Source organism: Crocuta crocuta, unplaced genomic scaffold, assembly GCF_008692635.1.
Source record: "Crocuta crocuta isolate KB4526 unplaced genomic scaffold, BGI_CrCroc_1.0 scaffold190, whole genome shotgun sequence".
NCBI classification, from domain to species: Eukaryota; Metazoa; Chordata; class Mammalia; order Carnivora; family Hyaenidae; genus Crocuta; species Crocuta crocuta.
The window spans coordinates 9,087,739-9,102,377 of NW_027527955.1; the positions used below are offsets into that span (position 1 = coordinate 9,087,739).

The 14,639-nt window shown below is 40.9% G+C and overlaps 1 protein-coding gene across 1 annotated transcript in view; it reads right to left on the reverse strand.

The window, feature by feature from the left end:
* Positions 1-14,639, reverse strand: part of WDFY2 (WD repeat and FYVE domain containing 2) — a 174,265-nt gene that overhangs the window by 84,909 nt on the left and 74,717 nt on the right. Inside the window, exon 3 of the mRNA XM_077752592.1 lies at positions 7,683-7,756. Coding sequence (XP_077608718.1) covers positions 7,683-7,756 — 74 coding nt within the window. The remainder of the gene's footprint in view (positions 1-7,682; positions 7,757-14,639) is intronic.

Here is a 14,639-nt window from a genome sequence, read left to right on the forward strand (position 1 = left end):
CTGGCGGACAAGGAAGAGAGTTGTGACTCCTATGTCTATGTTTTTCATAAAAAAACAAACAGACAAACAAAAGCAAACCTCAAGTGTGTTTAAAAACCAGTGAGAAGGATCCAGGGAGGAGGGAGAGATTATTGAGATAGAAGACTAAGAGAAAGTTACTTGGAACTTAATACGCTCATCAATTCCTAGCCATTGTCTTTCCGAAACACAGATATACTCCTTGATGGGCCAATAAGAAGATGACCACTTTCTGAAATAGTAACACAATGTGCTTGTAAGGCCATCCCTCGTGGCAGAGAACTCCCGGAGATAGTGTAAAATGATTTCAATCTACTATATACTCTTACTGGGGCTCCTCAGCACCCGATTTAAAATACAGGGCAATCTGGGCGTTCTTACAGATATCCACACTACAGGATGGGTCTAAAAGTGGAACCAAGGCCTTCAGAAATTTATTATCACAAAGGAGAGGCCACAGAATGATCCTGGGCCCAAGAATGCTCTTGGCATCTGCATTCACTATCACTTGACCCTGTTTTTAGATTACATACAGGCACTGAACAAAAGATGATAGGATTACATGCACGGTGACATAACTGGAGGAGAGAAGATGGCCCTTGAGAAGTTCTAGGAAGGTCTGTGATCCATACAAATACTGACAACATAATAAGTCTCACAACAGTAAGTATATTCTTTGACAAAACCACCTTCGATGAATTATACTGTACGAATACATAGTAAGGAACTGGCATGTCAGCACCCCAGGACTCTTCCTTTAAGCTAAGCAGGAAAAGAGTTATTCTGTAAATACAAAACTTGGAATGCGCCATGACCTCTCCAGCAGGAGTGGCCCAACGGTACACTCTGCTTAGGTACTGGGTACGGCTGAAGTATTTTATTCACAGGCTACCTGTCATCACTGTAGAACATGACCTCACCATCTGGGTTTGGTCCCTGTAGGCTCATTACAACCCATAGTAATAAACAACTCATCCAAAATATCTTGTTACATTAAAGGCTCAAATTCTTTTTTCTTTTTTCCTCATCTTTTTAGCACAGTGGGTAGATGCATGGAATAACATGAGCTTCCAATTCATTAATGACCATCCTGGAGCAATTCCCTGTGGTTGGGCTTTCTTAGGTTGTATGAAAAAAAAATTAGCCTGGTATCACAAGAAGCCCTGTCCAGAGGCAGGGAAATCCTAGCTCTGCAACCACTATCTTAACATGTGACCCACCAATACATCACTTAATCTAGGGGAGGGTGGCATTAGATATGGAAGAATGAAGGCTCCCTTTCAATTCTAATATTTTTTTATCTCCTCCAAGGGGATTTTGAATCATCTTTTTTTAATATCTTTGGATGCTTCCTCCTGAAGGCGTCATTTTGCGAATCTACAAAACTGTTTCCTAACCAACTGTTAGGGAAATACTGTACATACAATATTCTCAGGTATCTTGAGTTGAACAGCATCGTCCCAAAATTCATGGCCACCCAGAACCTCAGAATGTGACCTTACTTGGAACAAAGGTCTTTGCGGATATAATTAGTGAAGAGGAGATCATACTGGATTCGGGTGAGCTCTTAATCCAATGACTGGTGTCCTTATAAGAAGGGCGTGTGTAACACAGAGACACAGAGAGGAAGGGGACACAGAGACGGAGGCAGGGCTTGGAGAGACACGCCTCTGAGCCAAGGAGTGCTGAGGCTTTCCAGCAACCGCCAGAAACTAGGAGAACGCAAAAAAGGATTCTCTCCTCAAGCCTCCAGAAGAAGCCCTGTCAACACCTTGACTGTGGACATTTAGTCTCCAGAACTGTGAGGAAATTAAATTCTGTTGCTTGAAGCCACTTGGTCTGCAGTACTTTGTTAGAACAGCCTCAGGAAAGTAAACACCAGGTAATGATATGCTGCAACTGGTAATGACCTATCTGGTTCTCATGGCAATACATGGGGACTGTTAAGACACTGCCATGTCTTATACCTTCTGGATACGACAAAACACTTGGGGAGCTCAAGGTCCTGGTTTCAGATGACAAAAATAGCTCTGATGATTCTTTGGTTTCCTTCTAGTAGATGCGAAGTATTATATTTTCAAAAAGGTAATTCCTCCTTTTATTTGAAAAAGTAATATCCTCCCTCACAGGAATTACATTTCTCTCTCTTGAAGCTACTGGCCTTTGGGAAGGGGATACTTTTTGCTTCCCCAATGCAACAAGACTCTGTCTGCCTCAGTGATTACTGTGACCTGTCAGACAGATTCCCTACCTATGAAATTCTGCCGAGCCACACACCATACATCATACACCATCTAGGGAATGAACACTGGTGACCATAGAGCAATGCTCTTGTAAAGCTGTTAACTTAATTTGTAGGATAAGAGTCTCTAAATAATGGGAAATGATGTGAGAAGGCATTTCCTCAACGATCCCAAAAGTTCAACAGAGTTCTAATCTTAGCGGAAAAACGAGGCAAGGAAAGATTTATGAACAGCATATTTTTGGGTCCCACAAACTATCAAGAACGTGTTATGTTTCTGCTTAGGTTTCTTAGTTGTTGGCTTAATGCATCTCTGTTTATGAATTTCAAGAAGCAGAGTACAGACATCAAATCCTTCCATATGCTCCAACAAGTCCCAAAAACAGGATTCACTCACACTGTGTCAGCTGTTGAGAGCAATTTACCTTGTCAGCTACGTGCCCAACTTTGGTGTTAGCCTCCTGATGACATAAGTCAAAATGTCCTTCTTCCCTCATTCGACATTTTCAAAGCGTCTATCTACAAGGGTCTAGCAACTCTGTGAGGACACAGAGGAGCTGACCTGGGCTTTGCCTTCAGGCAGTTCATAGTCCAGTGAAGGACAGTCTCACCAACAAATGAGACAACATGCCCAAGGGCACTCAGGAAATGGAGATAGGGTTGCCTGCTGGGGAATGGAAAGCCTTCAGCAGGAATTCTTTAAGGACAGCAAAGTGGCTCCTGGGCAGCGGTGAGGGGGGAGGAGAAAGCCCAGGCTTCACAGAGTTCCCAGCTCTGCTGAGCGCTACTTCCTGGCTAAGGAAGCCAGAGAAGGCAGATGAACTCTCCAGGCCTCAGTGTCCTTATCTGAGGAATGTCCCCCCTCCGATTACTGGGCTGCTGGAATGAGGTGACATGAGGAAGCAGAGTGCCGGGGACGCAGTGGATGTGCCCTTCGAGTTGCTTTCTCTTTCCCTTTTCATTTCCGTGGGCAACCATGCAAACTAGCAGAAATACACGCTCCAGGGGCATCATAACCGCGAGAACTGCCGAAACAGCAGCAATAAACCCACACGTGGCCAGTATCGTTTATTTTTATACAATAATCACTATCCTGAATGCTACTTATTATACAGATCCATCTTTCCTTCTCATCCCAAACTTACCATAAACACATATAGGAAAACACTCTTCAGAGAACAGAGATTTATCATTTAGGGGCTTTGTCCAAAAAAACCCCAAAAAACCCAAAAAACACCCAACCCCTTCAATAAGTATGCAAGATTTCAGTAAAGACTCTGGTTCACTAACAGTTTTGATGAAGCACATAATATACACATTTCCAAAGATTAACATATATACATCGTTATGACTACAGCCATTATTCAGCAGGGTCGGTGAACGTTAGCTCAAGAAAGTCCTTTAATTTCTGTGTGAACGTTTCCTCACCAACTATTCTTTCTGAATACCTTTCTTTAAAAAAAAATTTTTTTAAATATGTATTTATTTTTGAGACAGAGAGAGATGGAGTGAGAGTGGGGGAGGGGCAGAGAGTGAGGGGCACAGAATCTGAAACAGGCTCCAGGCTCTGAGCTGTCAGCACAGAGCCAGATGCGGGGCTCAAGCCCAGGAACCGTGAGGTCATGGCCTGAGCCAAAGTCAGATGCTTAACCGAATGAGTCACCCAGGTGCCCCCTCTCTGAATATCTTAGAGAGTCTTCCAGTGATGCTGGCGGGAGAGTTTCCCTGGTAGGGATCCAGTGTCTTCATAATTCAACTACTCGTCCTGAGCCTCAGCCTTCACGATCAAACCCCACCCCCCTACATACTTCTACTCCACTGCTCCAACTGCTTCACTTCTCTGCAATCACTCCTTGCCCTCCCTTACTGCCATTTTTTGCCTCCTATGCCATTCGTCTTGCCTAAAATACCTTACCTTCTGATCTTCAGCCAATGAAATCCTAGTCAACTTTCTAAACCCACCTCACATCTGGCCTCCACAGAGCTGACCCGGACCATTACCTCCCACCCTCTCGTGACCTCACTGTCCTGACAACATGGCACCCACTGGTGCACTGCTGGTGGGCTGTTACTTTTTTTTTTTTTTTTTTTCTTTTTTTTTTTTTTTTTTTGCCTTGTTACTTATTTCCTAACCTCACTCTTCATTTTTCCCCAAATGAATAAGCTTTTTGAGACTAGGAGCCACATGTTAGAATTGAGCATCCTCTTTCACACATTATCGATATTTAACCGATAGAATACATGAGGTCGGTAGAATACATGAGGCATTGTAATGGAAAACTTCAAAGCCCTACTTCAGCACGAATAGCAGTTTGCACAGTATGACTGACTTCTTTTGACATTAAAACAGATGACATTTCTGAAAACTCAAGATGAATTAAATTATCAGCATAACGTTTCCCCCTGCAGAAGGAAATTCCACTGTGACAAATATTTTGAAAGCAACAGAATTATACAAATAAACTACCTTGGAACTTAAGCAGGTACTTATTACCGCCAGCCATATTAAATAATGTTTGTATTCTAGTCAACAACTTATTTCACAAATTTTTCATTGAGTCCCTAATTTGTACAAGGAACCACACTAAGATCCGCTGGGGAAAGGCCAAGTCCTCAACACTCAACACTTTAACAGAGAAGACAGACTTGAAAACGTTTTATACAACAAGTTAAATGAGCACTCCAATATAGCTAACCTACTGAGTAATGTGTGCGATGGATTAATTTCACTTGGGAGGGCTTAGGAACCATCCGTCAAAATAAAACAAAACCGCAAAAGAGGAGACAATGACACTGGAACGAGGCACCGAGACATAACTGGGACTCTAGACCAAGATGGCAGAAGCGGGGTCCAGGTTATAAGATTAGCAAGATCATGACGTATAGACATGAAAACACATCCTCAACCATTTGTGCTTCTCTCAGTAGGCGATGTAACCTGCCACATCATGAGAAATTGAAATGACCCTTCCTCTCCTATACCTCACAACTGTGTCTGCCTTCCGCTCTGTCTCAACAGCTTCCCCACTCTTCACCAAAGCTAAATCCTCCGAGTCGGTCAGCACCCCCCCCACCCCCCGCTGCCGTCTAATGTCCCACCTTGTTGCAGCTCAACCTCCCTTTGTGGACAAGTTTTTGAAAGAAAGGTCTCCGTTTTCTCTACTTTACTTGTAATTCACTCAGTTACATAAGGTTACCTGCCTCTTGAATCTTTTTTACCCAATAAAATCAAGAGAAACAAGGATGTGCTTTCTGATTTCCTCCTTTGTTTTAAAGTAAGTTAACCAAAAAAATAACAATAATAAATAAACCAACCAGTATTTCTTTTTAAAATTTATTTGCTATATTCAGGAAACAGAGACTGTATAGCCTCTGCATAGGATTTCCCATGTCTGGAAAGTAATTATTGCGCAGCTGAGACTCCACGTCGGTATTTTCAGTGAAGAAGCTGTTGTCATGACCTTAAACAATCCCTTCTCTCCACGGGCCTTTCCCTAACTCAGCTCTTCACAGTTCTACAGATGAGAATGGGTAAGGCAGATACCTCCTCTTCAGCAACATAAAACAGGCACTTTTAAGGAAATGATGTCATACTAGCTGGGTCCTCCATCTTTTCTAGAAGATCAGGGTACGGTAAGGTCTGGTTATCTCCACGCTGTACTGACACACCTACAGAAGCAGCCGAGTCTGGCCCCTGATTTACAGTCTGCTTCTCTGACAGTTTCATTTACTAAAAGAGTAATGGCCGAGGTGGTCTCCCCGCTTATATACAATAAATAGCCAGAACTCTCCATTACTTACTTTGCTCACCTTTCTTGCCTTCAAAGTCAAATTTATTGGCACCCATTAGCCACCTACACTGATTTCAAAAAATGCAAAGATGCACTCATATGTTATATACACGTCAGTCTTCATGGACAGTGAGTGGTACATATACTATTCCATGAACTGTTGGACAGTATATAGATCTTAGCTCATCTTTTCAGATTGCCTTTGCAGTGAACACTTCAGTTCACTGTACAATCCAGTAAACCCCCCTTCTCTTTTAAAAATAAATGTATCCCCCACATACCCCACTTTTTAAAAATAACTCTCCTTAAAGCAGACAAAGATCCATAGCATGCACTTCTCTTCCGCACTCCTACAGAAGAGAGTTTACAGACCTACCAAATGCATCAGATACTATAGAAATTCCATAAAATATTTGTCAATGGGCAGCTTTATATTTAACAATATTGTTACAATTTCCATAAATGTCACCAAACAAATGTTTTGACGAAAGACCAAATGGAAAATTTCAGGCCCACCTCTTCAGACCCCTTGTAAGAATCAGGTTAAGATTACAGATGGAAACCCACATTCCATATGTCTAAATATTTAAAAGTTATATATCAAGTTAAACTATTAAATAAAATATGGTCTCTTCCTCCAATCTTGACAAATATACTTTCAACCACCTGGAGGAACAGGAACGAATTCAGAATTTTTAGACTCCTTGAAGTTTTACAATCTAGTACAAGCTCTAAGCTGTCTGAGGTCAGGAAAACTCCAGTCGGGTACTCAGAACATGGGGGTGGGTGAAGTGAGGGCATCAGCCGGGCACACCCCCTTGACCCCTCAGGTCCTTCATTCTGTGGGGAAGTATGGCCAGAACAGGCTCCTCTAATTCACAGGTCCTAAAGCAGGGCCTCTCTTGCTGGGACTGAAGGAAATGGCGGGTAATTTACCAAACTGGAGAATTTACCAGATCAATCTTGTTCCACTTAGTTAACACACTAGCTGAAACTAAACCTATAAAAAGATGATAAAGTAAGTAGGAAAACCTGAAATTCCAACCCTAATCACTTCAGCTCCCTCAAGATCTATAATAAAAGAGTCTAATATTTATCTGAATCTACCCTACAGCCTAACGTAGCTTCTGTGCCTTCTTTACAAATTTATACAGTTGACAGGACTCCACTCACAAGCTAGAGGGAGTTAAGACAAGAGGGCGCAGAAGAAGAGAGAAAGGAGAAAAAAAATCAGGTATCAAAGATCAGACATGCAGGTCTAAGAAGACATTTCCCTTGTCGCTTGTCTGAGGAAGCACAGGACCCCGTGAGTAACCATCTGACCAAAGCCATTTGCTGTCACTACCACACAGATTCCTGTAGTTCGCTCAGTGGCCTCATAAAGCTCCTACTGTAGCCACTGTGTCCACGGGAAGGCAAGCCGAACCTTGTCAACACTCCAACTGAGACTCCTACCAACTCCCCCTACACCGCACTGTACTCTGCTGTGCTGCAGTCTCCGCTTCACTTTGCCAGAACGTTAATTCGTTAGTTTGAAAACAACTAATAAATAACTCTCATTGCAATACATACATACGTACTCCACAGGAAGGGAAGTATTTCAATGGGAAATCTTATTTATGTGTACTTACTGAGATTGTACCATTGTCTAGCCCTATGGACAGTCTTCTTGTTTCCGGGTTAAAAGACATGCATGAACATGGAGCTGAAAGAAATGAACATGTTGATGAAATTAACAAAATGATGATTCTCATCGATTCAGGAGTGACTGACTAGCTAAAAGCGTGTGGCTATTTTTTCCCCACTATTTTCTGAAAAACAGTTCATTGAACGCCCACTCACCAAAATATAAAAACAGTAATTTTACAACCAACCCCTAGTTTTTTCAGTTATCCTTTTAATGACTATAACGAGTAAGATGTCCTCAACTGGACTAGTTCCAAGGGGCTTAGTCTCAGTTGTTCTGTCAGTATCGAGTCTAAATCTGCTTGACTAGGTTACCAATATTTTGTACTATGTACTCCCCCGTTACCGATCTATCTCTTGCACTCACAACCTATCTTTAATAGAAACAACCTATCTTGTCTCAACTAGGGGGAAAAACAAGAGATCTAATAATTCCCTCCTCCCCCCATACACACCCACTAGTATAGAAATCTATATTTTGATTCAGAATTGATTCAGGGCATGTGGACTAACAGAAGTTTTTTACTCTTGGTACTCAAGGCCACTAACTGAAAAAGACTGAGGATCTGTCTCAATTTAAGAGAGAATCAACTGGACACGGGGCCAGGCTCTATAGGAAAGTAATCAGGTCTGGACAGGGCCCTGTTCTGCAAAATTGACTACTACCTGAGTACTCCTGAGCCCAAGTAAACTAAGCGTACTTGGAAGGCAATGTGGCCAAGGAGCACTTGCTCAACAGTCAGCTTCCAGGCCCCTGCCTTCTCCAGCTACACCAGCTCATAAGAATGGGTCCTGTTGACAACCTAGCCTACACTGAAACTGCTGTTCTAAAAAGGAGTCCAACATCTTTTTTAAATTTCTCCCTCACCTTCACAGTGGCCCTGCTCATCATGGTAATCATATTCAGTCTCAAATATTTTTATTCCTACTTTTTACAGTTATGGTTAAATGTATTACTCAAGGTCACACAGGAAAAAAAAGTTGGAGAAGGTCAAAGACATAATTCAAATACACAGTCCTATTTTGAAATACCCAACTTAGATGATCTCTAAACTAAATTCTAAAAGAATCTCAAGTTCCATGAACAGAGCCATTTCATAAACGCAGCACTTAGTAACATTTTTTTCGTTCTCTATAAAAGGGCCCTGAACAACAAAAGAGATCTTCCAAACTATATCAAGTACTTATTTTCTAGTTTTTAATGATATATTCAGAAAACAGAAACACAAAAAATAATCCCCACACACACAACCTCCACCAGTACAGCAGAGAATCTTCTCTCTGATTAGCCACAAAATTAAACTAGATTCCCACAAAAGTACACTGCTGAAAAAAGTAGTCAAATGATATTTAATGTGCTGCCCTAGGAAAGTCAATCTTACTTGCCTATGACCTGTGAAGTGTGTTAACACAATTTCTAGACAGGTGCTAACATGCCAGGTCTCACAGCCTGTAACATGCATGCAGAATTAAAATCTAATGATTTCAGGGAAAATCACTGTTAGCTGAAAAGAATAAAAAAAAAATGTATGTTGTGACTACAACTACATAAACTACACAGACAACTAAATACGTACGTGGAAAAATGAAAGTTTTTGTGTTTGTGTGACAAGTTCATTTAAAATTTTTTTTTAATGTTTATTTATTTTTGAGAGAGAGAGAGAGAGGATGAGCAGGGGAGGGGCAGAGAGAAAAGGAGACACAGAATCTGAAGCAGGCTCCAGGCTCTGAGCTGTCAGCACAGACCCCAATGTGGGGCTCAAACTCATGAATGGTGAGATCATGACCTGAGCCAAAGTTGGACGCTTAACCAACTGTCTGAGCCACCCAGGTGCCCCTAAGTTCATTTCTATAATGTTGTCTTTAATCTTATAATTTTGCTATTCCTCTTAAAAGTTTCAAATACCTAATGGCTTATTAAGATATGAGCATGAGCATATGAAGGAAAACTTAATTGCAGCCCAAAGACCTATAAACTCGTCAAGAATAACCTTATCACTTAGCTGCCTGCCTGACCATATAAAAGTCTTTTCTGTATGATTTCCTCCAAAGTTCGTATCTGGTTATATAATAGTTAGAAAACCCATGGATCTCTGAATGTGACTTAAAAGACCTTTTAACAGCACAGCATAGGCTACCCTGACATCTACATTGCTATTTCTTTACTCCTGGATTTCTTATCCCCTTTACCAAATAACTTGTTATTTTTTTTTTTTTTAGTATTTATTTTTGAGGGAGAGAGTGCAAGCAGGGGAGATCATGACCTGAGCCGAGATCAAGAGTTGGATGCTTAACCGACTGAGTCACCCAGGCGCCCCTTGTTACTCTTTTAATGAAAATTTAGAATGCTTACTATGTCCCAGGCATGTGATACGATGATATATAAGGTATCATAGCTGTCGTCGAGGAATTTACAGACTCTGACACCAACCATGTACAGGAACTGTAAGACCCATCCAATGTCAGCACTACAGTCCAAGTCACTTCATGTTCACAGCAAGAAGCAGGAAGAATTCAAAAGGAAAATACCTTTCCCATAAAGTCCCATACACAAAATACATTTAGAAATCCTGTTGTTCTAGAACCCATATGCTTGAACCCAAGATGGTTCTAGATGGCAGAACGCCAGAGCTAAAGGGTGCTCTGGATGCCCCCAAAGACAAACCCACTTCTTCAAGGGGGCATTACTGGTAAAACACCAAGCAAACCTGTGGGAAGGGAAGGGGGGTGTTTAGGGAAAGACTTTTGGTAGGTGAACCTCAGAATGCTCCTCACACCATTTCCCAACTGTGACACGCTCACAGCAAAAGGCCCTGGGTTGATCACCCATAGGCCCTGGCAGGCCAATGAGGCAGGAAGTGAACTGAAAAGAATACTGATGCCTATATTTGCTGTGACAATAAATGTATTTCCTTTTGGGAAATAGGGGAGTACACAGAGGACACACATATCCTTCTAACTTCAACTCACCGGAGATTAACAAACAAGCAACCTCTGAAAGACTAGTGTTATGACCCATACAAAATGGGCTCTTATCCATGCAAGAAAATATCAAAGGGGAAAAACTGTCTGGGGAAGGAAAGTAGGATACAGTAAGTTCTGGCTAAATAGTAAAAAGGAATCCCTCCGCAGGAAGGGTTAGGAAGAAACAAATAAAATATGATTTAAGCAGAATATTTGTAGCTAGGTTGCAAAAATGTGTTTCACAAATAAGAATTCAGCTTTAAGTGATGTGAAACTAAGAAGTCATAAGTCAATAAAGAAATCTGATGGTTGAAATCTATCTGATGGTTGAAAGCTGAGGTCAGAGACGAAATGGCCGAGATATTTCCATTCTCCCACCTTGCAATGGCTTTCTCCAAAGGCTCAGTGAAATGTCTGACCAGACCCATAAAATTAAAATACAGCCCCCCCCCACTGACCTTCTCCATCAAAATCTGGCAAAATTTTAGGAAGCAGGGTAATACAAGCTACAAAGAAGATGGAAAATAAATTTGTGCAGGCCTATGAGTACTGAAAAATAACAATCTCTTATGTGAGTATCAGGACTGTAGACTTTGATGGCTTGTTAATACCTTATTTTAAAAATTAAACACTTTCATAGTATCGAGCCTTTTGAAAATGAAATCTTTGTAATTTCAGGCAGGTAGTCAGCTTAAGGTTTAGGGAAAACTAAAAGAAAGAGAAGCCTCAGTCTGGGTGATTATATTAATGACCATATAATGTGAAGGAGGAAAAAGCTCAAGAGACCTGAACCCTAGACAAAGGGAACTCAAGAATCCCACATCAACCTCAACAGAGTCAGTAATTAAGTGGATTACAGAGAAACTAGCTACTTGTATTTCTAATACTTTTATTCCTCAAGGGGTCTCAAAAATATATTTATTGCTCTTACTTTTAAAAGGAATATAGTTGAGAGAAGGCATTCTCAAAATACTCCTATTGGGGGGAAGTTACCTAACTTCTGTTATTTATACCTAGAACTCCTTCCTTTTGTGGCTGATTTATTTTCTGTCCTTGGCTTATTGGCTGAACGTTGCTCAACCAAACACAAGTTTCACTGAAGGTTAAGCTGTGGATTTCAATCCCACTGAGTGCTTCGCAATGTTTCCATAAAGGCACTGCCTAGCAGTGCACGCTAATCTTCATGGGATGCTCTACTGGTCACTTTAAAACTAAACACACAACAGTACTTCCGTGAACAGAACTTCAGGTGTTTAACACGCCCTGATCAAGTTGGATATCGGGATCCTACAATAAGAGAACTTCCAGGAGCACCGCACCACCACGCAGCAGAGATTTAATTCACAGACGCTGTCTCCTCAGTGCTGTTTGTCACGACTCGGTATTTAGTACGTTTACAACATTCGAGCATGTTTTACTTTATTAAGAACACTTATATGTAGGACTTCAACTGCCGAGCGTTAAAAAGCATTTTTCATTTCAATCAACTATTTTACGCACTCTACTAAAATTAAGCCACTTGTTTTCTCTTCATTTAATCTGGATAACATCAGCAAAATCACAGTGAATGGGCAGTGGTCACTTTGTTTTATCACTACAAGTTTAAGATCTAAGTATAGGAAATTTTAAAATACTCTGTCATATGACAATCAAACAGGAGTAGGCTAAATAAAATAAATAAATACGATTATTCAGATTAATTGATATCTGTTATCTTTAGCTTGGATAATCCACATTTAATTTCCATTAAAAATCAAAAGTTCCTTAAGCACATTTTCTTCTTAGTAAATACAGAATTAAAGATCAGATTACATAATTATTTTCAAAAATATAACTAGTAAAACAGTAAACTGGTTTGACATATGGTTCTATATCATAACCTATACCAAAAGAAACCAACAAAGGAACCAAGGAGTTTCTTGAAATAAGGTAAAAATAATAGGATGAGCACGTCCCAATTATACCCAAATCCCCTAGTTTGCCAAGAAAGTCCCTTGATGGAGTTAAAGATGTTGTCTAAAAGTCACCAAAATAATCACTACCTTATAAAAACAGAACTTTCAAATTCATTACTTTAAATACCTTTCAACCACTAATCTATCCATATGAATTTGCCCCAAAACTCTAATAAACCCAGCAGAACCAGCTCCATCCAGTGTCTTAGATTCCAGAAAGTTCTCCTTTGACCAATGGGAAAATCGACATTTGCAATTTACATGCAAAATATGTTATTTACATACAAAATAACTCATATATATATATACACGTATACATATATATTGCTAAATACCAAGAACCTGAAAGCGCAAATTACTTATTTAATATAGCTCATAACCAAAAATAGTTTTGCAACTTTGAGATCAAAGGAAATGACAGTTTATTCAACTCGCTTCAGAGGAGGGAAAAATGTAAAGGATTTGCCTGAAGTGACTCAGCAAATTGGTAGCAAAAATGAAAATCAAATTCCAGCTTCCCACCCAGGCACAGATTCTAACCTAAAAGCTATTTTGAAGACTCTAATCTTAAAAAACCAACAATATATTTTTGGGTGAATTTAATGTAAACAGTATGTCTATGTCCAAACTTCATCTACTTGTTTTAACTAATAAGATAATTCATTTACTGCATTCCCCACCTCATTTTACAAAGAATTTGAAGAGACTTACAAACTAGATACAATAAAACCAAACAAGAGAAATAAGCAAAAAGTCATGCCAAAGAAAATAGGTATAAGAACAGAAAGAAAGTTGGAGTGAAGATCTGTTGGCCAACGACAGGTTCCGTGTGTCACATTATCCATAAGGACCATGAATCAAGTCCTCAGAGCTGTCCCTCCCGACCTTTTTCACCTCATGATATACAGACAACTAGATCTGAACAGCCACTGGAGTAAATGGAAGAGATTCCTAGGGCCCAGGTGACTGGATTTCCCCTGCACACCTAACGAGATCAGCTCTCAGGGTCTGTAATCCATCTGGATCATCCCAACATGAGGCAGCACATGGGTTGGTAAGTTCTGCCTTAGAGAAAGCAAAGGGTTTCTGACCCTCTTAGTGCTTCTTCAAAGGAGCACTGAGCATTACAGTAGACAATATCTTCAAAAACAGCCATAAAGCACTTCATACATGCACACATCAGTGTGAGCTGAGGGTACAAAGAATGAAGGCATTTCTGGGGTGCCTGGGTGGCTCAGTCAGTTAAGCCTCCAACGGGCTCAGGTCATGATCTCACAGTTCGTGAGTTTGAGCCCCACGTCGGGCTCTGTGCTGACAGCTCAGAGCCTGGAGCCTGCTTTGGATTTTGTGTCTCCCTCTCTCTGCCCCTCCCCCTGCTCATGCTCTGTCTCTGTCTCTCAAAAATGAATACACATTAAAAAAAAAAAAGAATGAAAGCATTTCTGCAGAGGGCTAACACAATGTGGGAAAACTGTATGAATGAACAATCAGACTGCATAACCTGCATACTGACCTCCATAAACAGTCTCTCTTCTACCCAGGCTTTTGATAAAAACCAGGAAGCAGCAGTTCAAAATTATGTTTTTCCATGAGGACTAGATTTCCTGTACATTAAAAGTTAGCTGAGCCAACGGCAAAGTGGATGTGCTTGTGTGAAAACCGAGGGGGCCCCAGCTCGAGCCCAGACTGGGCAAATGCCATCCCACCACTCCAAGGCAGGGAGCTGGAAAAAATAGGTCATTTTATTTCCGTGTTAGGTGTGCCTTTTATTTGTACTTATCTTTGAAAAACTGTCAAATTCATAAACACTTAGGAGCCAAAGTAAATGTCATCTGCCTGCCCTGGCAACTGAGGAACCCACAATCGTCCAACACGCCCTCAGTCCCGAGGCTCTGGGCCCTCAACCCCCTATTCACTACATCTTTGGCAGCCGAACTGCTTTACCTACTCTGAAAGCCCAAGGGGAAAAGCTGGCTATAGAGG